The 27,688-nt window shown below is 40.4% G+C and overlaps 2 protein-coding genes across 2 annotated transcripts; one reads left to right on the forward strand and one right to left on the reverse strand.

Annotated features, from left to right (window-relative positions):
• Positions 1 to 1,222: 1,222 nt before the first annotated feature.
• dlx2a (distal-less homeobox 2a) lies at positions 1,223 to 3,533 on the reverse strand. The gene is made up of 3 exons (XM_029530481.1): positions 2,925 to 3,533; positions 2,406 to 2,590; positions 1,223 to 2,283 (listed from the first exon to the last, which is right to left on the reverse strand). Exons 1-3 carry the CDS (start codon positions 3,241 to 3,243, stop codon positions 1,957 to 1,959), a joined length of 831 nt encoding a protein of 276 aa, XP_029386341.1. The 5' UTR covers positions 3,244 to 3,533; the 3' UTR covers positions 1,223 to 1,956.
• A 9,274-nt stretch (positions 3,534 to 12,807) lies between these two features.
• On the forward strand, positions 12,808 to 27,367 carry itga6a (integrin, alpha 6a). Its single transcript, XM_029530190.1, has 26 exons — positions 12,808 to 13,055; positions 19,247 to 19,371; positions 19,638 to 19,717; positions 19,799 to 20,060; positions 20,195 to 20,326; positions 21,138 to 21,351; positions 21,619 to 21,812; positions 21,895 to 21,989; positions 22,267 to 22,394; positions 22,477 to 22,566; positions 22,656 to 22,717; positions 22,806 to 22,975; positions 23,286 to 23,429; positions 23,513 to 23,622; positions 23,868 to 24,030; positions 24,540 to 24,623; positions 24,713 to 24,792; positions 24,947 to 25,024; positions 25,119 to 25,221; positions 25,318 to 25,494; positions 25,600 to 25,698; positions 25,778 to 25,885; positions 25,990 to 26,088; positions 26,174 to 26,299; positions 26,600 to 26,725; positions 27,231 to 27,367. The coding sequence occupies exons 1-25, from the start codon at positions 12,868 to 12,870 to the stop codon at positions 26,705 to 26,707; spliced, it is 3,219 nt and encodes a 1,072-aa protein (XP_029386050.1). The 5' UTR covers positions 12,808 to 12,867; the 3' UTR covers positions 26,708 to 26,725; positions 27,231 to 27,367.
• The last annotated feature ends 321 nt before the right edge of the window (positions 27,368 to 27,688 follow it).

The raw sequence follows: 27,688 nt of genomic DNA on the forward strand, positions 1-27,688 counted from the left end.
GAGGCCACCATCATGGAGATATAACAAACTACAGTCCTAATTATGTTCAAGGAAACATCCCACTTTATGGCCAGTGGCCGTTTGAAGGGAAGAAAGACAAGAATAGGACAGAGATAATCATGACTGAGTGATGTCATTACATCTATCTATCTATCTATCAGGACGTGTACATGACCTACACTGGTGATTATGTCGGTCAGTCCGCTCGTCCTCTGAGATCACAGACTTGGGAGACGTAAGAAATGTTCCCATGATGCTGTATAGCTTCAGGCTCTTGGACCAACTTCCTCTCTCTTGTTAAGGCTGACTTCATAAAACGTCTGGAAAGCGGCTCTGTGACTCCAGAGAGTCTGAAGATCCAGAGTCCATTTATACCCACCATCATCTTCCCCTCCAGCCTGCGCCCCGGGGCCTCTGCCTGCCCGAGCCCCGGCTCGGCTAACCATCCTCAGGCAGCTTTACATGCTAAAATTAATGCAACCTGACACAGTTGATGAATCATTTTACGCTTGTCCGCGCTTGTGGTAGCATCCTAACGCACTTAAGTTACTAATGAATTGTTGAAAATAAGAAATATCCTTTAATCAATGTGACCTGTCAGGTAGCCTCAAGGCTAAACGACGAACGGCCCTGACAACATCCGCTGTGCTCTGGTTGCTAAGGAACACAGCCGTGTGTTAGCATAGCATGCTAAACAATGAATTTTTGCACTTTTTTTTTCTTTTGTCTTTTTCGCCGATTTTCAGTCAACCATCAACAAAATACATGCAAGCATAACATACAAATTACAATAAGCCACTCTAATTTGTAGCAGGAAGAGATTAAAAAAAAAGGGAATAGTTCCCTTAACTGGTTAAATGTGTAAATTTAAGCTAATACTATTTAACTGGTTAAATGTGTAATATTACGCCAACATATATGTATATATATATATTTTTACTTATTTTTATTTTCTAAAATCCGAGGAAAAAAATCACACAAAGCTCACTAAGTAGCCTATTCGGTGTATGTTTACACTAAAACACATTGTCCGACCTAAATTAAATTAAAATAAATAAGAAAAAAATAAATTTTAATTCAATAAAACAAAGCAAACGAGTTACCTACCACCACCACAGGATGCCAGCATAATATCATTTCTCCCCAGTCATACAGTGTCTGAACAAAAAATCTCTTATTGCACAGAATATGTTTTTGGAGAGAAAAAAGGTGATTCATGAGCTATGCACAGAAAACATTTTTTTATTTAAATAACGCTTGGCCATATATGAAACACTGCTAAAATAAATAAGACAAAAATACAATTAAGTGTGATACAAGTAAATCAGAGGGTAGGACAATCAGTAGCTTACGGTGGTTAATGGATTTGCACCAATAGCCTAAAAAAAAAAGATCAAAGCGTCATGGGCTATCAAAAAGCTGTGGTAAAATATTTACAAACGTGGATTCATACACTTACCGCCAAATATATTCAAATCAACTAATGACATGAGGAATGGATGAAGGTAAGCTGTTTTATCGCACAACAAAAAATGAGGTCATATTGAAAAAAGGCACGATACAGTTAATTTGTGCTACATTTGTGACAGGTTGTCCTGCGATGAATGCTTTATTTTGCAGCAATGGCAAAAAAAGTGACGTCCGCGTAAAAGTGGGCTTGCGCCCAGGCTGTGATTGCTTTGGGTAATAGTGGTTCATTCATCCCTCGACATAAACAAAATAAATAAATACAAAAATAACTGTAGAAATCTGTGTCTACCGATTTGCCAGCGCAATGCTGGCAAGGTCCATGAGCCTGTCTGGCTCCATTAACTTATCCTACACGCTTGCTCGTAAAGTTCGCATAGCGCGCACACGAGGTCAATCAAAGTATTGGCATTTTTCTTTTATCACCAGTATTGTCCGATCTCAACCCGATCTTTTTTTTTGTTTGTTTGTTTGTTTGATTTGTTTTGTTCAGAATATCGTCCCTGCGCTTATGGCGGAGTTGTGGTGGTGCTGGACCAGAGGAGGCTGCAGATGCGTGGTAGAGTTCGTGGTTGAGTACCAGGAGTAGTTTGCCAAAAACGACGAGGGCGCAGTCGTGTTGGGAGGGCTGCTGCTCTGAGGTAAACTGGAGTTGACACTGTTCATTCTTTGAGTCTGTGGAAAGTCCCATGCTGTTGTTGGTGGAGACGTGCAGGGGGGAGATTCACTGGAAGCAACATGTTGCTCCGGGGGGATTTCTCCACTTTTCCACAACTTCTTGAACTTGGACCGACGGTTTTGGAACCAGATTTTAACCTAATAAAGAAAAACAACATAAGCATAAAATTGGTGAATGGGTATTTCTAAGGTCAAAGCCACGCATAACAGTTTAATAGCGTCTCGTGTTAGATATAAAATGGATATTTGGCTGTACCCACCTGTGTTTGCGTGAGGCCCAGCGAGGCTGCCAGCTCGGCCCGTTCAGGTAGAGCCAAATACTGCGTCTTTTGAAACCGTCGTTGAAGTGCAGCCAGTTGGAAGCTGGAGTAAATTGTTCGAGGTTTCCTGACCTTCTTTGGTTTTCCATTAACCATCCGGATTTCTGGCTCGCTCTCTTCTTTCTCTGAAGAAACATTCGAATACAGCAGATTTTTAGACATAGGGGATTTTTGCAAATTGTCAGTGTTAAATAAGTGGATGTTTCACTAACGTCAGAGTGCGTTTGAAATATGTGTGTACGCAATTAAAGGTCTAATCGATTTAATTTGAACAGATTTTAAAATTATTGGAGGGAAGAAAGAAATAGTTGTGTTTAATATTAATTAACTGGACTCATAATTATCTTGTCATCATGGTTTTATGCCCTGAGCAAGTTTCCAAGTCTGGTCACAAATAAAAGCATGTGATATAAATAAACGAATCAAACACGATGCAAGCAAACATTTGGACTGCCTTACCTGTATCGACAGGAGTGGGAGAGGAGTTGGAGCCGTAGGAGCTGTATGCACCATAAGACGAGTTGAAGCCAAGGTCGTAGGATTTGGCGTTGTATGGCACAGTGTTCGTGGCGCTGCCGTGGTACTGGTAGGAGGCCAGCTGGCCAAAAGGAGACCCGGCGCAGTGGCCAGGCTGCTGGCTGTTGTAATAGCTGCTGTCCGTGGCCGTGGACACCGGCAGAGTCGGGGACTCCTGCGATTTGTGCAAGCTGTGATAATTGTTTGAGGTAATCTGGTTCGAATGCATATCAGTATTTAAATTCTCGAAAACCCCAGTCATCGTCGAGTTGGAGCGGAGCTGAGTCGTAACCTATGCAGGGGGTGGGGTGGGGGGGAAGAAGTCGCAAAAATTGCGAAACTGCGAGCTAAAAAACACACTCAAATAATGGACTGATGACCCCCTTTTCCCGAATCAAAACGCATCCCCGTGTTAACTGAGGCAAAATCAGCGGAAGGTGTGTCCCTCTCTCGGTGGCCTGTGATTATCTGCTCCGGTCGGTGGTGGGAGCGCATTTATGAGAGAGTGAGAGGGAGAGAGCTACTGTGTCTGAGGCAACCAATGAGTAAGGACCGCACCGCTGACTACTCCCCACCGTGTCCACCCTCCATTATTTGTTCAGGTCTGTCCGTCCCGGCTGTCTGCAGAGTTTTCCATCAAAGCATCTCAAAAGAACCAGAGAGAGATGCACGACCCCCCCCCCCTCCCAAATCCAAAAAGAAAAAAAAAACAAAAACAAAAAAAAAACTGCAGAGCAGACATGTCTGGTGTTCATCCTGTAACACACACCGAGTAATCCACCTCTGAGCATAATCAGCCAAAACGCCAGCGACACCAGAACACGGTCCAAACACGTGAAAAAATGTTCTGCGTGTCAGAAAATGCGCCACTAGGTTGGATGAACAAATGACTTCTTAGTGGCTGCACGGCTTGCAGTGGCATTTTGAATTTTACGCTTGGAAGTTGTTTTTTATTTTGCAGAATCATATCAGTTTTGTGTGCCAACTTTGGTAGAATCATGGTAGAATTTTTTTTTTTTTTGCGTAGCTGCAAATTACATTTCAAAAAGTCATGAAGAGTATGCAACACAACAATGAATAAAGAGAATGAGGCATAACAACACAATGAGTAAAGACAAATTTAAACCCCGAGGATGAGACTGACGGTTGTTGGGTTCCTAAAGGAGGAAACTACAGCGCCACCTAATGTTGGACAGATGACTTACAGTCGTCTTGCCTTTGTATTGCCTTTTGTCTGGATTTGGTGTTTAGGGTGAATGGACATAAGCGAAAGGAACCAATTTGTTTCAGGCATCACGTTCAGCTCCAAACACATGTGCCTTATCACCGAGCCTGCAGCCCAGAGGATCGGTCCCACCACATTAGTATTAGTTAGTCCCCAAGAATGTTTCTTTGGTGAGAGACATGTTGACGTGCCTGTTTTCATCGCCACAAGATGGCAGCATAGTTCCTTCTATTATTAACAGTTGACGACTCACTGATCGTGATCCAATTGCAGCTGACTAACCTGCAAAATCTGAGCATGGCCTTTTCTTGTCAAGCCAACCACAGCATCAGCAACTGCTCCAAAGCGATGCCAGAATACACGGAGTTTATTAAAATGTGACAGTGTGACATCCAAGGCAGGCTAAAACAGCAGCCTAATGTGGTCTTTACGAAGCTTGTCTGTCAGAAAAACACGTTAATGTGGTTACTTTGTTGGTTTCAGCTTGTTTGTGCACCGCCAACAGTACTTCCCCATGACAAAATACCACTCGACATTTACAAATATAAATAATCTTAAAGTGATACCCAGAACGGTCATGCTCTTACTTCATTATCACAGTGCATGTTTTTCATGTTTGGACTTTCTTGTCTGTCCATTTTTCTGTTTTACTTTCTATCTCTGCCTATTTTCTACCCCCCCCCCCCTAAATTTCTCTAACCTGTGTCCTATCATCCCTGTTTTCCTTGTATGTGTGAACGCGTCCCACCGCGTCTGCCTGTCAGTTTTTTGCACCTATGAGTTTCAGCAGTGTTTCCTAGTTCTTCTGGTTTTGTTACTGCGTTTTGCCTACAGTTGAATTTAAGGATGGAGGTTGTTTTGTAGCCCTGCACCTCAGCTAGCTTTTTTTTTTTAATCTTTATTTATTTATTTATTTTTTATTTTTTTTATGTTGACTTGCATACGTGCTAAGTGCTGTTTAGCATGCAAACCCTCAGGTTTGTTAGTGTAGTTTCACTGGCCTGAACCACAAACTTTCAGTTCAGTTTGTCTCTGTTGGCCCTTCGTCTGCTTCATCAGTCACAGCACTGACCAACCATCAGTTGGTAAGAGAACATGTTATCCTTAAGCTCTCTCCACTAATCTACGAAAATGTCCCTCCATACTTCTGCTACATGAGGGCCTGAAATACAGACATGTGCTAAGTACCACTCTTAATTTTGAATTTACACTTCTTATTTGACATGCTGTGGTGGACACTGATCTTAGTCAGTTTTCGGCTAACTGAAAACAGGAACAAGCATACGAGCTCTATTGAACCTGTGGGTATTATTATTATTCCAGTGCCAGAACCTGCGCCCTTCTGTCAGCTTTAACATAACCCCAAAACTCACCAAACATGGTCAGCGTGTCAGGGCTGGAGGAAAAACTTGATATTTTATAGGTTACAAAAATTTTGAAAATTAAAAAAGTCAAGCTGCTCCAGATTGATGTAAACAAAAGGAAGTCGGTACACACTTGTATCATGGAAAGACGCACGGAAAAGTCTTTCCGACCCAAATCCAACTCTAACAGGAAGTCCACTATTTTGAATCTTTGTATATGATGTTGTTATGATATCAAAACAAAGTGCTTTCACAGCCTGGATACAAATGACCTGCTGGTCGCTCAGCATCTCAAAATAATGAAGATGAAAGTTATAAGTTCTTTATAACGTGTATCTGCTGAGGTGGTCATATTTGAATATTTGAAGTCTTCATCATAAAACAAGAAGTCCTTATAACTCCAGCAGACACAATCAGAGCGCCACCTGCTGGAGACAGGAAGTCAGACTCTTATAAAAAAAATTACCAATTTACAGAAATCCAGGTAATGCCTGTGTCTGTTACACCTGTGTCCTTTATCATAGCCTACTTTGTGTGTTTAGGTTTGCGTTGATTTTATATTATTGCATAATTTATCACTCCGTAAAGGCTGATTGTAAAGTTTCAATAATACATCTCAATTCTGTCTTTTTTTTTTTTATTAGGTCCACGACATCAACATTTTTTTTAGGGTTTGCCTATTAATTAGTGAAGGCATTATTTTTTTCTGCCCCTGGCAGTAGGACCCTCAGCTTTAGTACAAGGACATGCCACTATCTGCCCATTATTTTCCTGAAAAGCAGGCAATCCTCTTCCAACACGGCCCAATGGAGCTCCATGTCATTGCTCATTAGTGGAGCATTGTCTCTGTGTTCAGATGCCCAGCATTAGAATCAACACAGGCACAAGTACTTGAGCTAGAGTTGCAAAGAGATGAACAATGAAAGTCATGCAAGCAATTATCTTTTATAATTAGGAGTCTTTTCATCAAATGTTCAGTTGATGTGGTTTTTTGATTTTTTGAGTGTTGTTGTTGTTGTTGTTTTTTTTTTGTAAAAGTATTCTACTGGCATAACTTTAGTGCAAACTTTGCCCAAGTTAAAAAAGCTTAAGTTTAAAATATTCAGATATTCATGAAGAAAATTCAATGCCACCTGAAAGGAGGATGTTACTCTGGGTTTTGCACAGGCTGTAATTTTTTAGTTGGGGGTAGGGAGGACTTTCTCAGCACAGCTCCGCACCTTCAGAATTCACAGTCAACATTGAGATGTGCCAAAATAATCATTAGCAGCATAGACACCTGAACGACACAGATTTTTTTTAATATAAAATTTCAGCTTTGAAAATATATTGTAGTCATTGCTGCTCGTTTTCTTGTGCCATCAAAGTTTTCCCCTGCTGTCATGGCAGTCATGACCATTTATTTGATAACGACTTTAATGTTTATTATTTTCCCCACTGTTGCAGAGCAGCCGGGATTGTAGCTTCCCAGCACACGGTGAAAAGGCATGAGTTTCTCTGGTGACATTCAGTTAAACCTCTGATTGCTTGTCCATTAATAAATCATTTATACAAATTGTTTATCTTTTTTTCCAATTACCCTACATTGCCTGCCTAGATACTAGAAGCATTTTCTTTTGTCTCTTTCTTAAGACTGACACTTAGTACCATCTGTTGTTTAATATTTCTTGAATGCTGTGGCCAAGTTGCTTCACACAAATACTTTGAAGATTGAGAATCAAATATTATTAAATTGGTTTTGATCACTTACAATCCAAAGTGTTTATCTGGATTTCCCCCATTAGCTTGTACGTGTAACTTCTTTTGCTTTGCCTTTTTCGGTTCTTGTCATAATTGAGGGTTTCAGGTACACTTTTCTCTGTCCTCCTTTGGACAGACAATCTTACCAGGTCGAAAATGAATTTCACAATTGATTTTGTGAGTCTTCCCTTAGACAGCAGTTGTGCATGTAATGTTAACATATTCAATAACAAAACCTTCACACAGACAAAACGTGCAGCTGAGACTTCCTTTTGGAGGCGTTTAGTTAAGTACAGTTTATTATCTCTGCACTATGGAGGAGAGGGGGCTGATGAAATAACACCAAACTGGCTGGTATCCACATTTTGTCATGAGGAATCAGGATAAATAAAACTGGATGTCACTGTGAAAAATAAAAACCCTGACATTTTCAGGAGCCATCAATTTTTATTTTTATTTTTATTTTTTCAAGGAAAACAAACAACTAACTCCGTGACTCTCTAGTCTCTGTTATCTGGTTGCACTGGAAATGACTTTGCGCTAAATTTATAGCACAGCTGTACAAAAAGATAGGCAGGGAGGGAGGAGCACACTTTCCTTGTTTAAACACTGAATATTAACCTATTGTTATTGCTTTGATGACATGGTCTTAAAGTCTAAATAAACCATGAGTGATGTTCATTATAATGCCTTCTGGAGAATACGTTATGTGCAGAACAATGGGAAGGCTGATGGTGTTTTAATCGGCTCTGCAAGAAAACTGGTTGAAGGCAAAGTGCTGACACAATAATCTCAACACAGTTATGTCTGCAAAGATGTAATACAACTACAGCTTTTGGTGCCTTAGGATGAAAGATAAAATATCATTTGCTGTTGTGTTGTATGGTGGAAGTCTCTAAGTGGAAGGAAGTCATTGGTGCTAAATAAATGATACGTCAGATTCTTCAAATGAATGTCTCAGTTTTGACTAAGGAGGCCAGTCTTTGGTGCTTGGTGTAGCATATTTTGTGATTTTTTATTCATTTTTTTTTTACTTTGAGAATGAGTAGACCAAAAATTAAACTAAACCACTCAAAATGTGGCTTGTTTTTAATAACTGTATATACGTGTAATAATGATATACCTACCTGTTCATATTTAGATAGACTAATAGCACTTAAAGTTGATGAAATATTTGTGTATATTTACCCAGACTGAGAGTACAAATCACACATTGAGTGCACCTACTTTAGACACATCTTAAATTGTGCATTAAGTTTAATTATGTATACATGTGAAGTTAAAATACTAACCTACTAAATGAGAAAATTTTAATTTCCGTTCAACCAGTGTATTCATAAACTTGTTTAAGTGTGCTTTTATTTGACGTTTATTAGCATGCAGAAAAAACTGCATTTAAGCAGATTTCAATGACAAATATTCTTTTGAAACTTAGGTGCGGTGAAATGGGATTAAGTGAAGATGTTTTTGATTATGAGCTGTACATTGAGTCAACAAATTGTGGTAATGGTACTGTTGTGCTAAATGCAGGCAGGTTTCTGACCCAGTAGAGTGATTTGGCTGTCGGTGGGGTCTCTTCTCCGACCTCCTGCTGGGTCTACTGGAGCATTCATCACCTTGGCAACTTACCCTTTTAGTCAAATCACACTAAGCCGTTTTTTTTTTTTTTTTTTACTTCAGCTTAAATATTTCAATACCTCTATGAAATGTTTTCGAACAAACCAATGCAGTAGGTGGTTTGTTTGTTCTTTCGCAGTTTCCAAACACTTTCAAGCTCAAGGCACAGTCGGCAAATAGAAAAATCACTGCTGTGTCTGTATACATTTACCTCATGGGCCTCTTGCAAACATGGAAATGATCTACCAACTGTTTCTTGACCTCTCAGTTGAAAAGGTTGAGGCTGGTCTGCATGTGTCCGGACACGACAGGAGTTTAGGTTAAGTTGGAAACCTTAAGCAGGGTGTTCATGATTGAGCATGTGTTTCCTAAGAATTAGTCATGGTGGCGTTTCCCCCATAGAGAAGTTATTTTTAACAACAAAGGCTTTAATGACAAGCACTAGCAGACAATAACATTTGGAAGGAAGTTCTCAGTTTGGCGCTTGTAACAGATGTAAGCTTAATGTTTGATGCTCCACAATGGGGCGATCTGTGTTAAAGATCATTGTTGATCTTGATTTTAGCTACAAGCCACCAGCAAACTACATTTTTGAATCTTTAATTTACTCCAAAAGAGAAAAGTGTAGCATAGCTATCATTGAGCAATATGTTTTTGAATGTTTTTGAATTTTTACGCTTTTAAAGATTCAATTAGAGCTTTCATTGTCTTTGGCACATTAAAAAATTTTTCGGAAGTTCTCGGCCCTAAGCTTCTAGGATTGTGGGAAAAAAATGTAAACTTCGACTGAGTTAATTTAAAATAGTTTCCTTGTGTCAGATTATTGTGGAAGGGGAGGGGTTTGAGGAAAGTGCTAATTCATACTCAATGCGTGTCTTCTGTATAACATGACTGTCGTGACATAATGATGCACCACAGAGGCCATTCTTTCACACTAAAGCAAAAATGATCTTGCACTGAGCAGACCTAATAACAGAATTGTCAGAATTCCCCGTGTGAGAAAGAATTCAGAGGTCTGCGAGGTCTTGTTCCCTCCATTGTTGATTCAGCGGCATACCCCCCACCCAGGAGCCATAAATGGAAGCTGCTCTTTGTGCGAGGGGAGTGGAGCAGATTTATTGTGGATGGTCCTTCTACAAAAGACCGTGCCACTATCACAACAGGACCAGGATCAGCTGCTGCCTTTTCACACAGTATGATTTAATGCTGTGCTTTACACACCCACCGATGCAGACACAGCTCAGCGTCCTTGCACCTCAATGGCAAAACAGTGAGAGCTCAATCTTCCCTATCACTGAATACAGTCACTACAAAGATGATTTTGTTTATACTTCGCCACTTTCACTTATTCCCACTCTCAACATTTCTTTCAAGGACGGAGATAGTTGTCTAGATTGCAATACAGACATTGGTTTTATTTTGGGCTTTTAGGTGAAAAGATCCAATATTTTTACTAATGCTGTACTTCTTTGCATTTCAATGTGTTTTAATTTGTGGGCATTAAAACTGTTACAGATTCTTCTCCAAGCTGTATAACTGTGATAACTTGTGAGTTTTGTTTCCTTTAGCTATCATGCTGACTTAATTAAACTGAAACTTAAGGAGTTGGTCCTTCTGTCTCACCAGAGTTTACATTTCAGAGCCTCTTGGACATTACCAATCAGTGAAATCTGACCATCAACACTTCTACTATTCTCAGCATCTCCTTAGAGATTGTGTGAGTCACCTAGGTTACCAAAGAAACATAAAATTCTTCAAATTCTCAAGCCTGCTAAATCAGCATGAAGTGTAATCACTTTTACGTCCCTCTATGCACTATGTACTAAGATCATTATCCCCGAGAAATTGAAGTATTGTACGAGTCTTCAATCTAAAGTAAACAACATCCATCTCTCTGCACTGCATTTTAGTCATCAGTAATTGCGTAAGCCACCTGTTAAAAAGGTGCAACTAATCTGTGAGAAAAGACCTCGTCACTTGCTGGGGCCACCTGTTTGACCTGCACCACCTCTCCAGTTTCTCTTTTCCCACTGACCTGAGACAATCATGAGCTGAGCAGGTTCGCCTCCTCTCAAAGCTCATGTTACACAGACACCCAGGGCAAAGTGGACATGAAAGTGTGGCCAATGCTGATTGAACTCGGTTCAATCAACATTTACGCAGTTACGCCTTTTATCCCACAAGCGCACACAGACATCAAATTAAGCATGCAGGTAACTAAAGCAACTAAACCTTTGTTTTTTCTTTATCTGCCATAAATACATTTATCAAGTGTAATCACTGAAACCATTGTCTAATTTGATGAAAATCTTCAAGAGAGGCTCATTGAACCAGTAGGGATATATAGTTTTGCTAGCATGTACTAACCTTAAAAATACATTTGGTATATGACGTATTGGATATCTGCCACTTTAAAATCTCAGGATGTGATATTTAGCGAATTAGCTATCGGTATCAATTGGTTAGATCCAAAAACTCATTTGAACAGACTTCGCTTTGACTGGAGGATCAGAGTGACATCAGTGAGCGGGGCTGATGATGCATATGTTACCAAACCCACAGCAACAGAGATGCCATTGACATATTTTACACTGGGACCTCCCAGATCATTTGGCACAATTAGGAATGTGGTAAAGACCTGACTGCAACCCCCCAGCCTTTACTTGCTGACACAAGTATGGATTCACACACATCAACAAACAGAGGACTCCGACTATGACAATGCCCACATTGTATTATGACTGAGGTTCAGGCTGGCTCAGACTTCACACCACCACCAAACACCAGAGAAGTGAGAGAGTGCTACAATGAAGTTTGTGTTGTTTTGCTTTGTGCCTTGATGTAACTTTGTTATGATTTGGCGCTATACAAATAAATCTGATTTGAATCTGATTTGTTTTTGGACGTTTGGAAGATGACATAGACCGGCTCGTGTCATGCTGCCAATGAGTGAAGACCTCTTAAATGCCAGCTTTTCAAGAACATGAAAGAGTCATAAAACTTCCCAATATCTCAAGAAAATAATCATGCAGCTAGTTAAGCCATGAACATCAACAGGAGGGTAAAGAACAGAAAAACAGAACTTTGGATGTGAAAATAGGCACTGGGACATCCTGTGGCGAAAATCTCTCCTCAGTGTGGAGATTTATTATTTATGAAAGTACATCTTCAGCAGGTGTTCTTAATGAAGTGTACATGAATGTTTTATTCCAACTTTTATGGATGAATGATCATCCTCAATACCTGATTATTGCCAGCAATCAATCATTTTTTCCTTATTTTAAACATAAATCAGATAAAACCTCAGGATTTCATAAGAGATCCTTCAAACCTTTCAAAGATCTCGCAGCCTTTCAGTGGCGTACAGCAGCTTGTTTTCTAGCTGTCTGAATTTGGGAGGTCCACAGTATTTGTCCAGCTGACTGGATGCTGGTCTTACCCAGCTAAACTGCTGTTTTAGTGTGCACTTGAGTTTTCCATTAGTTTTTCTTGCTGTTATTCACAGAGCTGTGTTCATACACTAATGAAGGAAAAATAGTATTACTGTTACATTGGTATAATTCAAAAAGATACTCAAGATTTAAATAGAGATTGCAGAGTATCGTTTTGTGTCATTATTGTTTGTGATTTAAGGCTGGCTCTGGCTGTTTTCGGTCGGGATCATTTTCACCTGTATGGGATGAAATTCTCAGTTCATCACAGATGAGAGCCTTCAGCTGTCTCCGGAACATTAAGAATATAGATGAATATATTGAATTTGAGACAAACCTGTCCAATGCGTCAGTGGAGGTGTTTACCTGCAGGCTGCACCCTGAGCCCGTCACAGGTGGCCGGAGGGGGCGCTGTGGAGCAGCAGCCTGGATCTGCTGAACAAACCGGCGGTGTGTCATTTCGGTGTGTCTGCTGAGTGTGTCGGATCCTCAGTCCGGATCCTGCAGCCATGCCGCTCCACGGACCGCAGTCCTCCGTCTGCACGGCTCTTTTACTCCAGCTTTACTTCCTGCAGCCCGCTCCGGTGCTCGCCTTCAACCTGGACACCTCTCATGTCATGAGGAAAAGCGGAGAGCCGGGGAGTCTGTTCGGCTTCTCTCTGGCCATGCATCGGCAACTCAACCCGGATAAGAGAATGTGAGTGATGCCTTCACTGACACACCTCTCTGACTTACACTGCTGCTGGCCTTATTACAGCCACCTGACGGAGCAGGTTCAGGGCAATTACTGACCAAAGTTAACTTTAAGTCCTTAAAGTGACTTCTTAATGCTTGAATTTATATCTTTCTTGTCCCGGACAAACGATCCTCTTTAAGGATATTTAAGGAAACCTGTAAAAGTTACTGCCCTTAAATCCTGCTCAGCTCACAGCATGTCCTACATGATGCTGCTGGGTTTTGTTCTTATTTCAATACAACCCTGCTGCCTCCTCTTGATACTTTGAATATGAACTAGGAAGCAGCTGAAGGGCAACAAGTGATTGTTAAGTGCAACTGTCATGCAAATGTGCCTTTCAGGTCACTGAGAGCAGGGGAGCTGCTGCACCTCATTTCCAATAAGAAATTCCTTTTCATCTATTTCACATTGAAACAGTTGATAGTGAATATTATTCCTCAGGTTCAAGCTTCTATTCATGACCTCTCGGCGTGCCATGTAAACGTTTGGGTGCATAAGCAGCTCTGAGAAGGGAGTGAATAATCAGAATAGTTGTGAAGTATGCTGTGAATGCTCATAGGCAGTTGACTAATGAATCCTGGGCTCAGCTGTCATACATTTCTGCCTTTTCAGATGCTCACATGTGCTAAAATGATCCAGTGCTGCCAGGACTTCCAACTTTTTGCTAAAATAGAAGTAAAGAGCAATTGCATTGTAGAAAGCTCAGTCAGTGCGGCATTTCATGAATGTCTCCTGATGCTACCGGGCATTCGCTGAAGCAATCCATTTCCTCTGGCTCGCCCACAGGGTGTAGAACAATGTCTGATCATCCTGCCGTACGAAAAGGAATAGGGGTGAAGTGAGCAGAGGGGATGGCATGTCAAAGTGTGTGGATGGGGTGAGGCTGAAAGCAAGAACTAATGCATTATATACTGGTCAGCAGATGTAGGAGCCTGCAGCAGCATGTTGAGAAACAGAGAGATTGGATTGAGAGCCCTGATAAGAGGACTTGGTAGATTTCCCAAAGATCCCACAGATTAGCCTTAACTTGTGGAATTTTATCTGACTTCTGTTTTGGCTTCTGTGCGGAGGCTCATGATGTCGTAAAGGGACCAGTTATAAGAAGTTGGAAGCTTTTTTTTTTTTTTTCTTCTTCCAAAATTATTCACAAGGATTGTTTTGTTTCACAAACAATCTGAACATGTGGTAAAGGAATGAACTTTGTTAAACTAAATGTAATATTTGTTGCGCAAACTGAGGTTCGAAATGCGACACTGGTCTGATAGTTTGTTTTTCAGCCAATAAAAGTTAAGGCCTGCCTACTTTACATGCTGGCCTCTGGAAGCTGCTCCAGTTTGGCCAAAGATGCTGCACAAATTTCTGCTACTGAGGATATGCAAGGGCACTGTGGAATAGCAACAATGTTTTTTAATAGAAAAATGAAAATGAAAAGTTCTGGTTTCAGCCTCTACATCATGCTTTTCTTTGTCATAGATGACACTAAACTAAACGTTTCATATTTTTCATTTAGCTGCAACCATCGGTACTTTTATTTACCAATTCAAATGTGATTACCTGAATAAATTCTAGAAAATAATATATATATTTTTTTAATTTAGAGGAAACTATGAAAAAAACAGCCACTTCCCAGCTCCTCTGTGATCTCACCTTTAAGGGCTCATGTGATGCAGGGATTATTAGCCAGACCGGTCAAGTGAAAGCCCAGCAGAGCACACACAAGTAGGAAATGAGTAGCTCTGCTTAACTTAAAGCTGTGAGGCACGAAGCCCACTCTGGCAATCTGAGCCCATGAAATCATGGGTTAGTGATGCGTCACACACTCTGCATCTGTCTCTTTTGTTCTCATATGAACATGAGTTTGATGATGATCACTGGCAGCTGTACAATTCTATCATCATCATCATCATCATCAGTGCTTACATTAATCTGATTCATGTAAATTATGGGTGAAGAGAGGAAGATTAGATTTATGGAGTCCTTTGTAAACAATCAATTCAATGAAATAGTAACCAGAAGGATTAAATGAATCTCTGTCAAATGTGAACTTGTTTTTCATCCCTTCAGTGTTTCAGAGCTAAAACCCAAATCTCCGACTTCCACTGCTACAATCACAGGAAGCACACTGTCTAGTGATTAAAGGGCTGTTTTATTTACACCATTTATGCACCTCTGTCCACATTGTGCTTATAATGTGTTCACTGAAAGCATAACTTTGAATTCTTGTTTATGGGCTCATCATGCTGTCCCTTTTTGTATTGCTTTCTGTTTTGTGGAAGAAATTAGTGGATCCAATGTTGCAGCATTAGACTGGTAATAATGTGGCATCTTGCAAAGAGGCAACTGGATGGAATAATGTGTTGGGTCAATGATGTGGATATAACATCCTCTAAATGAAACCAGAGAAAAAGGACATTTAACGGGGCACACACAGCCATCTGTTCACATGTAACCCGATAGAGTAAAAGTCATAAGTGAATCATTATTTGAAACATTTTGGTCAAACTTTACTGTGTATTCAATTTTGGAAAATACAATAAAAAAGTGAATACAGCCCAGTTTAAACCGGTGAATGAGACAGCTGAAGTCTTTTTAAAAAATGTATTCCTTTACTTAAAGTTGATCTGAACTGAAAATGGATGGTTTCTTCTGCCGTTTATACCCAGCCAATTACAGGCCAGAGAATCAGTGTGCAGTGTGTGTGTCAGTGTGTGTGTAAGCTGGAACAGTTAGAACAGCTGCAGCACCGTTGAGTGCACAGCTGTGGAGCCCTGGACCACATCTGTTAACAAAGATCAGTGAGATCACTCTGTAAACTCACACCATGAATCCCCATTTACGCTGTAGTGAAAGACATGGTGCATGATGGGACACGGGCTCACATTGCCTGCCTGGGCAGTTCAATACTTGTATGAAATCCAATGTGAATAAGGTTACAATATTTGATTCCTTATATACTGCAGGCTCCTGTCAGAAACTTTCATTTTACGTTAGTATTTTTTTAAACCACCATTTCTTATAGTTCTTATAGTTACTGGCAGCCGCACATTAATAAAGACAAATTGCTGGAGAGAAAATATTTTATCAAGTATCAAATTGACTAAATTTCACTTCCTGATTTTAACCTTTAATGCAATAATTACTTTCATTCAATGGGTTCTGTTTTTAAGTGCATCAACCAAAAATTACATGTATTATCTAAATGATATAAGCACGAGCCCCTTTCTGGATTGAAGAACAAGCTCATGTGTTTGTTTGACTGGCGTGTTTCATGTCAGTTCCATGCTAAATTCTACAACTGTCACTTTCTTGAGGAGCTCTGCTGTTAAGTCGGAGGTTTTCTGCTTACTTTTGTAAGCGTCGTAGATGTGATGTTTTCCACATTGTGCTGTGTTGAGTGTTACAGCTGAAGATATCTCACTGCGCTGTTTAGGAACATCAGTCTACGTCCCAGACTCTTGGAACCCAACATATTATTACATTCATGGGGTGATATTTTGAACTACATATAGTGCCTGTTTTATGGGGATGGATGCAGCATCTACATTTAGTGTCCGTTCCTAAAGCATGTTAAGATGAGCCAGCTAGAAATTGAGCCAACTGTTTAAAGGCTTTTCTTCATATTTGCATTTCACTGGGCTTTGTTTAAGGACGGGGTTTGCAGTTTGGTTCTGCATCAGACCTCCCCAGGAGATTCCTTGGTTTGCACATAATGAGGCACGGGTCTGTCCCTTAGATCAATAGGTGGGTAACAGAAGGAGCTGCAGAGTCATGGGAAGAGAAAAGGGTGGGAAGGATTTCCTTTAAGCCCTTTGAGAAAATTCCTTTACTAAACCATGCTGGTCACTTCACATTTGCTACTTTGTGTGGCCCATTATTTGTCATTTCTCGGCCTTAAAAAAGAATGAAATAAATAATCTAAAAGGGAAAATTACACTGAACAAAAATCTCATATTAGAAGTTCTGGCACTCATACTAAGTGTCAAGAATAGATGGTCATATATCAAATTTAATTATTCAATCTTGATGATTTCACTTGCCACCAAGATTAGTAGATTTATTTGTTTAATGGAACTGCTTGTCTGTTGCTGTCTTGAAGACCTGTCTATGGTGTATAACCTCAGTTTATAGCCACAGCAGACAGGAAATATTATCAATTTCAGTTCCTCTTTCTCTAAATGCTTGCATGAGTTTCAGTGTGTAAAAGGTTGCAAATGTGAGCTGCTCCCAGCTTTGTTTATTTGAAGTGATGCCCAAAGCCATGTGATAATCATTCTGTAAAAAATAAATGTCTCTGCTATAACCTAAATAATTTTGGTCCTTGGCACAAACACAATGCTAGTTGTTCCTTTTTGTCATTGATGCAGTAAAGATGATGATGATTTATCAATGAGAATTCACAAAAAGAGCAGTTGAGCAAAACAACACAGGTTTTTTTTCTTCTTATTCTGCAGATGGAAGTTTCAGATATTCACAAATTTTATAGCATGAAATCCTGAAAACCCAAGAGAGTTCCCAAGAGACTGTTTCGCCTGTGGTTCATATGTGTGATGAAGTCTTGAAATAAGTGATTGAATCATCTCAGTAGCTACCACTGTGAGTCATCCTTGAAAGACATCCGCATTTCTGTTCATGCTTGTGAGAATGTGGGCTTTGGTGAGAGACGCTTTGGTTAGTGAGGTCAAGTTGAACAGAACAACTACATTATTGAACCCGCCCCAAATTAGATTGTCTGCTTCAGTGCCCCTTTGCACTCTGAAGAATGCCAGGACAGTAGTCTACTGTCACATAGACATCGATCGTTTCTCTCTTATCACAAAATACAGAAGCTCTTTCAGAGATACACTGAAGACCGTCAGCTTCTTATAGGTCAAATATAAATCATTCTTTCTCTAAAATTCATCAAGGAGATGTTCATGATTATAGTCAGTCTTCTTAAATTGACATTCAAGAAGTTACGGGCAAATCAGGGATTTAAAAAAAAAAAAAAAAAAGGATTTTGAAGACTGTGATGAAAGGGTAACTTGTTTGACTTTCTTGGTTCCTGTGTGGTGACTATTGTGATGTTGTTACTTTTCCTGTAGCACAGCTGTGACCTCGTTGTAAAGTGTAGTCTCAAAAAGTGACAGGAAGTTTCATGCACCGGAAATTTGATGCTCAGGTTTATGTCAACCACATACTGAAGTGCATTGGATTTGGTGATAATATTTGTCTTTCAGGTGAACTCATTAGTACCAAATTTGTTAGTTTGTCTGCTCTCCGGAGTGTGTGTGTGTGTGTGTGTGTGTGGCAGTGCATTCCATGTTGTTAACCTACTGAAGATATTCCTGGCCAGTCGTTTGTAAAAAAAAAATCGTTCTTTTAACTGTTTTAAATTTGAACTCTGACCTTCTCCTCAGTTGAACGAGGTCGGACCCTTAAAATATTTAGAAGGTTTTGCCATTGTTTTATAACCAGCTGTTTACTCAGTGGTGTAGTTGTTTCCTTTACTCACCAAGAGCTGTCTGCAGAGCTGGAAAGCAACGCCAATATTAACTCTTTTCTGTGGTTTGGGCATTGCCCATCTATAGTCCTCTGAGCACAATCATGTCATAAGCTCTTTGCAGTGGCATTCACCATCACCACCCGCTCCCTCTTTGTGGCAGAGATTTTTTTTTTTCCTAAATTCTTACAGTTGGTGACAATTACTAACAATGACACGCAGCTTCATTGTAATTTAATAGGACACAAACAAAAGCTTAATGTCAACCTCTCCAATTGCCTTTATTACACTTCATTATTTTGCTTTGACATTTAGATGGAGAAAGTAAAAGGTAAAACGAATACCTCTGCCAACGGTAGCAAAAATATTTGTATTGCATGAAGGCAGCCAGGGGTCACGGTGCGTTCTTTTACTTGACAGGAAAACTTGCGGTCTTGCCTTTGCTGTGCCAGCACTGTCAATCTCACTGCTGATCTTTTCACATATGTGTATTAAATTCAACAAGCTGCTGCGCTGGGGCTGGTTGAAAGGTCCTCTCAAAAATGTAGAATATGTAGCTGGTCAGAGTGATGACAGGTGACTACAGCAAAAAGCTGATTGCACTTAATCGCTTAATCCTGCAATGATTCACACAATAATAGTTTGATTATAATGTTTTTCCCTTTACCTTCAGGCTGCTGATCGGTGCTCCGAGAGCCAGAGCTTTAGGAAAACAGACAGCCAACATCACAGGAGGCCTTTATAAATGTGAAATCTCTCAGTCCAATGATTGTGAGCGCGTTGAATTTGATAATGAAGGTGAGAAACAAACCTAACAACATACCTACCTGCTTACTCACCCTATGAATATTATTTCAAATGCCTTACTTTAGTTTATTTGACATGACAAAAAGTGAAAAAAAAAAAAAAAAAGATCCAGGAGTCCAGGTCCCTCAGGACATCTCACCAATATCCATACATCAAATACAATATATGTTCTCACCTATAAAATGAGCAATTAAAGAAACCAAGACATGTAGAGTGAATATCATTGTTCATATTATTGTCTTGTGTTAATTTGAAAGAGGACGTGCGTGTTGAGAACAAGGAGAATCAGTGGATGGGGGTGACGGTTCAGAGCCAGGGACCTGGGGGAAAGATTGTGGTAAGTCAAAGTGAGCACCATCATTTCCAGTAACTACGATTAAAATACCAACTAACAACTGCCCTGCTTTCATTGTTTCAGACGTGCGCTCATCGCTATCGGAAGCGCTTGTTTGTGAACACCCCTCAGGAGTCCTGGGACATCACGGGGCGCTGCTACATGCTCAGTCAGGACCTGACAATCAACTCAGACTCTGATGAGGACGGCGGGAACTGGAACTTCTGTGAGGGCAGAGCCAGAGGACATGAGATGTTTGGATCATGTCAGCAGGGTTTGGCTGCCACCTTCACCAAGGACTACCATTATGTGGTGTTTGGAGCACCAGGGGCCTATAACTGGAAAGGTCATTAACTAACCATCAATGCACAGAGCTTTCATATTTCTTGTTCTGTTAAAACAAGTATTCAGATGATTTTTATTTCTTTTTTTTTTCTCTTTTTCATCAACATCTCCGTCATTGCTCGCTCTCCTCTGCAGGCATTGTGCGAGTGGAGCAGAAGAACAACACTTTGCTGGAGATGGGAGTGTATGACGATGGCCCATATGAAGTTGGAGATGAGCATGTGTTGAATCCTGATCTGGTGCCTGTTCCTGCCAACAGCTACCTCGGTGAGGAACTACTCACAAAACCATTTCTGGGTACCACAACTGAAAATATTAAAACAGACACAGATTTCTCAGACTCTGTTGTAGCTAATAATCTGTTGCGACAAAATCCATCAGTAATGTTGTTGTGAACCTGTATTTGTGCTGCCAAGTCTGCTGCGAAAAATAAATTTGATTCATGTGGGAGCAGATGAGCAGCAGGAGTTCTTCATGAAACTGATCTAGTATTGTTAACACATGTGAAAATATTTGATTGGTATTGATAACAATTAATCAAATTTGTCAGCCAAATCAAAAATATGGAACAGCTTCAAATGGCAGAGAAGCTTAATGCCTTCTATGAGTAAGTTTGGGCAAGTCTTACTATTATTTTTATTTTTATTTTTTTGTTGCACGACAGAAATGGATGAACAAACCTGTATGAAAGGGCAGATGCATTTAATAATGTTTTTCAAAAAATGTTATATGATTTAGCTTACTCAGTTTATTAGTTGGTTAACTGCTACAGATGAGGAGGACACAAAAGGGAGGATTGCCTGTGTGAGTTTGAGATGGGGCTACATTGTTCTCTTGTTGCTGCACTAGCGACTCCTGCTGTTTAATCGGGACACCTGCACGGGGATGGGGCGATACTGTGACTCTCTACACGAGTTAAACTGACTTCCTGAGGCTTCTAAAAAGAAATGGCCGTCCATACTAACTCTGTCTGCCGACACATGTGGCTATCGAAACTCCAGCCAAACTTGGTGAATAATAGGGAGAAAACTGTAAGATAAATACGATATTTGTGACCCATTCATGTGTCCCACTTTAGGATTTTCCCTTGATTCGGGACACAGCATCAGCAGGCAGCGTGGCCTCACGGTGGTGGCCGGAGCACCCAGAGCTAATCACAGTGGAGCCGTGGTGCTGCTGAGGAGAGGGAGCGAAACCTCTTCCAAACTGTCTGTGGAGCACACTCTGCAAGGACCAGGACTGGGATCCTCCTTCGGATACGATGTGGCTGTCGTTGACCTGAATGGTGATGGGTGAGTAACACGTCTCTCACCTTTTAATCTGCATACGCAGCATTTCATTGCGCTGATTATGAACATTATACCAGAAAAAGAACGAGGAAGGATTGATAGACACAAAAAACCTTATGCAGTCCTGAGAGCACTAAACTTCCTTTTAATGTTGCTCTATTACAATATTCTCTAACTGTATAATACATTAGTGTACTTTTCCTCATCTGTTTCCTCATCTGTTCTACTTTGTGTATGATGCTCGTGAATATGTACCTCCCTTTGATCTAGCTGGCAGGACATAGTTGTAGGAGCCCCTCAGTTCTACATGAAGGACAGAGACATTGGCGGGGCTGTTTACGTCTACATCAACGAGGCAGGGAGGTGGGAGAAGATCACTCCTGTCCGCCTGAACGGGACCAAAGACTCCATGTTTGGGTTGGCAGTGGAGAACATTGGAGACATCAATCAAGACTCGTTTGAGGGTAAATCAGCCATCATTTTTTTAGGTCATTTGGCTCTCTCAGTGGCCCTCACGTTATACTAAATGATTCCTCTCTCATTCAGACATTGCTGTTGGAGCTCCTCATGATGACAATGGGGCAGGAAAAGTCTACATTTATCACGGCTCTGTAAAAGGGATCAATACCAATCCTGCACAGGTCGGCCTTTTAAAGTTTTTCAGATGGTCACAAGTCATTGATCTCTGCAGTCATTTTCTTGTGCAAGCAAAGAAGCTTCTATCTTTGATGATCAGTAAATTATATCTTGTGTCACAGTGTGGACTCTGCACTGTGAAGCTGAAGTGCTAGGAGGTTAAATGTGTACAAATTGTTGTAGGTCTTGATATGAAAGAGCAAAAAATGTTCATTTTGTGTTATTTCTCCCTTTTTTACTTGTCATTCCTTGTTAAGCATATACTTTTCTCTTTTTTAACAGATCCTGTCAGGAAAAGATCACAACCTCCGATTCTTCGGTTATTCCCTGGCAGGACACATGGACCTGGATATGAATTCCTATCCAGACCTGGCTGTCGGCTCGCTGTCAGACACAGCTCTGATTTACAGGTTATTATTTCCTCATATGTTGTAAGTAAAATTCAACCCCACTGGTTTCTATCATAACGTTACTTGATAACTTTTCCTTCAGGGCACGGCCGGTCATTAGCATCAGGAGAGATGTCAAAATATCTCCACAGGAAATCGACATTTCCATCAAAACTTGCGGTAACAGCATTTGGTAAGTGTTCTAATATTTTTATATTTAAAGAGAACTCAGTCATAATATGTTCTGGGTCAGCTGTTAAAGAATATATTTCTCATCTATAGCCTGACTGTGGACGCCTGCTTCACCTACACAGCATATCCTGCTTCTTACAGCCCAAGAATAAGTCAGTAAATTATTATTAATTGATTTCCATTTTCCCTGATACCAGATTGTTCCATCTTTCTAACACAATCTTTTTCTCGACATTGCAGCTCTCAGCTATTGTGTCGAGGCAGATGGAGCTCGCCGGAAACAGGGGCTGCAGTCCAGAGTGGCGTTTCTGAACAAATCGCACGCAGATACAGATTACCATTTCAACGGCACCATAGACCTCCGTGGACAAAAACAAGAAGCATGCGCCAAGATAAAAGCCATTCTTAAGGTACAATATCAACATTAAAATACATTAGCAGACTCAGCAAATATCCTGGTGCTTGTAAAATTCAAACTTTTGTCACTCCCATATACAGTTTGGCAGTAATTGCTTCAGTAAAATTAAAGATTCCTTGAAAGTATAGTAACTTTAGAGAAAAATGCAAAATATACTATTTTCGTTGTTCTCAGTTCAACACAGGTACTATTTGTTTGATTTTTTTTTGGTTTTTTTTTGTTTTTGTTTGTTTTGAAGTTCTTATGGTAACGAAACACACTATAATGTCCCATAATCCAGCAGCTCTTTCTGATGTCCACAGGACAATATTAAGGACAAGATGCACAGCATCCCCTTTGAGGTATCTGCTGACATTTTGGGTACGAAGAGACAGAGGACAAGGAGTGGTCTCCCTCAGCTAATGCCTATATTAGACTCCTCTCAAACAAACAAAGAGGTCCTTGAGGTAAACATGCAGGCTGCATTTGTAATTAGGTTAATGAAAAATGTTTTCAAGTGGAATAACGATTGTTTATGGATGTCTTGCAGGTCAACTTTGTAAAAGAAGGATGTGGAAGTGATCACGTATGTCGGAGTAACCTGAAGATGGAATACAAATTATACTACAGACAGAACAACGTACATTCCCCAGTACCCATGTAAGTCAACACCCAGCTCCTTGTGTTGTTTGTCATGTGTTAACAGAAGTTCTAATAAGCCAGCAAATAGACATGCTGACAGTGTAACATATCACTAAACTCACAGACGAAACATACAAAACAGAGCTGGAAGTAGATGGTCTATTACTGACCGTGGACAGAAACAATAATTCCAGTGTTGCTCAAGCTGAATTCAAAAGCCATTTTGAATGCATCAAAACAACATCATTTTTGTGTGTCTGCAGCAAAAACAACATTCCTGTATTTCATCTGAACTATGAGAGGAAGGACTTGGCTCTGCAGGTGACGGTGAACAACATGAATGGAGATGATGCTTATGAGGCAAAGCTGGTGGGGACTTTCCCCGATTCACTGTCATATTCTGGAGTCCGCTCACATCAACCAAAGGTCAGTCGCTCACTTCCAGCACAGTGTTCACATGTGTTCACATGTGCTGTGAACACTGTACTGTACACACTGTACACACAACCACAGGAAGGTGGTTGTTTGTGGAACAAACCACAGAACCGAGTGTTTAAGTAAAGTTAAATCACAAACTACCTGACTACAACATATGTCATTCCAAATCTTTGGCTGTCTCTAACAAACCCAGAGGAGTACACTCCAACACACAGAGACAGTTGTTGTTGCACATTCAAGGCCTTCTGACACCACTGAAGGCTCCAATATCATAACATGCAGCAGGCAGGAGGGAAACCCACCAGAGCTTCTCCTCCTGTGGGATTTACAAACACAACATGGGTCTATCACTTAGCTCTCACTTTAGACAAGTAGAAAATTCACATTTTTGCTGTGACTATTATATTACTTTCCAATTTCCACATCATTTGTCATTCGTAGTTAAATAACAGAATCAGAATCATACATTTATTTATTTATTTTTTCGTTCTTTCTAGTTGGAAAAGCCAACCTGCACTGCCAACCAGAATGGCTCTCAGGCCGACTGTGAGCTAGGAAATCCTTTCAAGAGAGACTCAGAGGTACAAACCTCTCACATTTTCATATCCATCCATACATTCATTTTAGATTGTTAAAAATGTATCTATTTTTTTTTCTTTTTTTCCGAAAGACCAAATTCTACATCATCCTGAGCAGTGTGGATATGCCTCTCAACACAAAGGAGATTAACATTGACCTGCAGCTCCAAACGTAAGCGCCACTGGTAAAGCTGCTGAGCTCAGCTGTGTTATGTTCGGTACATGTAAGGAAATAAGGTACAACTTTGAAGTGCCACCGCTCATAAATCCTGCTAATTCCTCCATCAGTGCATTGTACTGTACTATCGTCTTTTTTTTTCTTTCAGGACCAGTGTGCAAAAAAACATTGTCCCGTTGAAAGTGAAGGCTCAGGTGATCATCGAATTGCCCTTATCAGTCAGCGGGTTAGTATGGTGTATAACACTGCCGCTTTTCTGCAGGTACAGTAGATCTAAAGTCCTCCAACAGTATGTGAAATCGAAATATTTGTGTCCTCAGGGAGACCAGCCCCAATCAGGTGTTTTTTGGAGGTGCTGTGAACGGAGAAAGTGCCATGAAGACAGAAGAAGATATCGGAAGCTTGATCAACTACACATTCAGAGTAAACTTATTAATCTGATCTGCTTCTGTATATTATTATTATTATTAAAGCGTTGCTAAAATAAAATTTGATATTTGTTATTGATATTTCCTGCAGATACACAACTTATGGAAGACTTTGAAGCCTCCCATTAAGGCCTCACTAAAAATTCAGTGGCCAAAATTCAACAAAAATGGCAAATGGCTGTTGTACCTGGTGAAGGTCACTGCTACAGGACAGGAGGACATCCACTGCTCTCCTGAGTCTGAGATCGGCCCTCTGAAGCACATCCAGGTGGGACTTTTCCACTTTTAATCTAATGTTCTTAAAGTAAAACTTGTCCGCGTTACAGCGATCTTTCTGTGTGATTCTGCCTCATTAATGTCGATGCCTTTTCAGGAGTCCACTGTGTCTCGGACAAAACGAGAAATTGAGAGAAAAGAGAGAAAAACGGGTAGAAAAAAGGCTTCTCTGACAGAAAAAAAAAAAAAAGTTTTGGTGAGTCTTTGCATGGACATATCCTCATTGTCATTACAAAAGTGTATATTTGATGAATGACACAACTTTTCCTTCTTAGACGTGTGAGAGTGGGCTCGAATGTGTGTTGCTCAGGTGTCCCCTGCAGGGCCTGGATGGTACAACCATCGAGCTGAGGTCCCGTCTGTGGAACTCAACCTTTATTGAGGTGACATGTTGTGTTTGAATTTGTCCCATCAGTGTTTTTTGATAACGGACCTCCTGATTTGGTCTGAATGTCTTAACTGAGCAGACAGTTCTCTTTTTACACAGGATTACTCGTCTGTGTCAACTTTATTCATAGTTTTCAAAGCCTTTCTCATGCTTCAAGATCAGGCTGAAAACATTATCCTGACTACTCCTGACACTGATGTAAGTCGACCACCAGCTACCCCTAGTTCTTAAGGATTTGCTGCCTTCGTCCTAACCTGGCTCTCGGCTTGGTGTTTCGTTGCAGCTGACAGTGGCAGTTTCCCCGCAGAGCACAGTAGCTCAGAACGGAGGAGCTCCCTGGTGGATCATACTGGTGGCTGTTCTCGCAGGAATCCTGATTCTGGCTTTGCTGGTGTTTCTGCTCTGGAAGGTGAGTACGAGGACACAATGTCATCACGTCACGTGTTTGGTAAAGTATTTGACAATCAGGTCAGTGAAGTTGTATTCTGTGACTGGTAAGAAAATCTGTGAAAAAAAAAAAACAAAACAAAAAAAACCCAAATAGCAAACAGCTGGTTACTGTCCAGTTATGCGTGAGCAACACTGAACTCTCCAGATAATTTCCCTCAAATTAATTTACTCTGTTGTTCGGCCTGAAGAAATCATATTAGCCATCGACTTCTGTTTCTGTTTATCTCTTAACCATTCATCACCCTTCCTCCCCTCCCAGTGTGGTTTCTTCAAGAGAGCAAAAAAAGACCAATATGATGCTGCATATCACAAGGCAGAGATCCATGTTCAGCCCTCTGACAAAGACAAACTCTCTGCTGAGGCCTGATTTACACTCTGAAAAGGGGTAAAAACAAGCTGTCAGCATGGAGTGTGATTACTGCTGTCACTAATGACCTCGCTTTCAAGCCAAATGCGAAAAAAATTCAATCAGACACATACTGTACAAACCTGACTTTACAGGTTATCTGATTTCGTTATTACACTCTTAAATCTTAAGTTTAACATGAAAAATGGATACAGTTCTGGACAGACCATTAAAAACATACTTCATCCAAATGTCTCGGAGATTTGTTACAATATGTGTCTCTGAATTTTGTAAAGAAATGAATGTGTCGTCTTGCCAGCAGGCTCTTTTATTACCTTCTAAAACGCATCGTTCGTTATTGTGCTTTGCAGGTGCTTTTGCTGACATGGCTGCTGCTGCTTGGCTGTTTTTAGATGCCCGGTTAAAAACCATAAAGCATGCTTAACGTTCTTGCAATGCTCCTCTCTTCTTTGCAGTCTGCATACACATCTCTGACACTCATTAGTCTTTTACCATGTTGTGTTTTTGAAATCTGTCCTCTCAGTGTGGGTTCTTCAAACGCTCCAAACAAGACAGCAGCGTCCCTCGTTACCATGCAGTGCGCATTAGAAAGGAAGCTCCTGAGTGTCAGGATGGAAAAGTCAAGCTTGATCCTTTTGAAAAGAAGCTGTGGATGACCACTTGGATCAACAACGAAAGCTACTCGTGACTCATTTTTATGGTTGAATGATTTTTGCAGCGTTGGGCAGACCTGTTTCTCTTTCAGTGCTGAGACACAAATACGCTTTGTGATTATTTCTCTTTTTTTTTTTTTTTTACTCAAAACTGGCAGATTTTATGTCTTTGAATTTTTTACACTGTATAGATCATGACCTGTTTTGTAAGTTGTGTACATATTTAAATACTTGACACACACTGTATATTTATTTTTTGATTTATAAAAAAAAAAAGAAAAGAAAAAAAAGTCATGTCAGACATTTGAGTCTGTTTGCTTGGAAGCTA

The sequence above is a fragment of the Echeneis naucrates genome, chromosome 21 (assembly GCF_900963305.1).
Source record: "Echeneis naucrates chromosome 21, fEcheNa1.1, whole genome shotgun sequence".
NCBI classification, from domain to species: Eukaryota; Metazoa; Chordata; class Actinopteri; order Carangiformes; family Echeneidae; genus Echeneis; species Echeneis naucrates.

Bases quoted from the DNA above. Each gene is read 5' to 3' on its own strand.
- dlx2a (XM_029530481.1), bottom strand. From the start codon at position 3,243: ATGACTGGGGTTTTCGAGAATTTAAATACTGATATGCATTCGAACCAG. The intron at 2,591-2,924 runs GTAAGGCAGTCC...ATGTTTCTTCAG, and splicing joins TCCCACTCCTGTCGATACAG to AGAAAGAAGAGAGCGAGCCA. The intron at 2,284-2,405 runs GTGGGTACAGCC...TTTCTTTATTAG, and splicing joins TGGGCCTCACGCAAACACAG to GTTAAAATCTGGTTCCAAAA.
- itga6a (XM_029530190.1), top strand. From the start codon at position 12,868: ATGCCGCTCCACGGACCGCAGTCCTCCGTCTGCACGGCTCTTTTACTC. The intron at 22,567-22,655 runs GTAAGTGTTCTA...TCTCATCTATAG, and splicing joins ACTTGCGGTAACAGCATTTG to CCTGACTGTGGACGCCTGCT. The intron at 24,624-24,712 runs GTACAAACCTCT...TTTTTCCGAAAG, and splicing joins CTTTCAAGAGAGACTCAGAG to ACCAAATTCTACATCATCCT.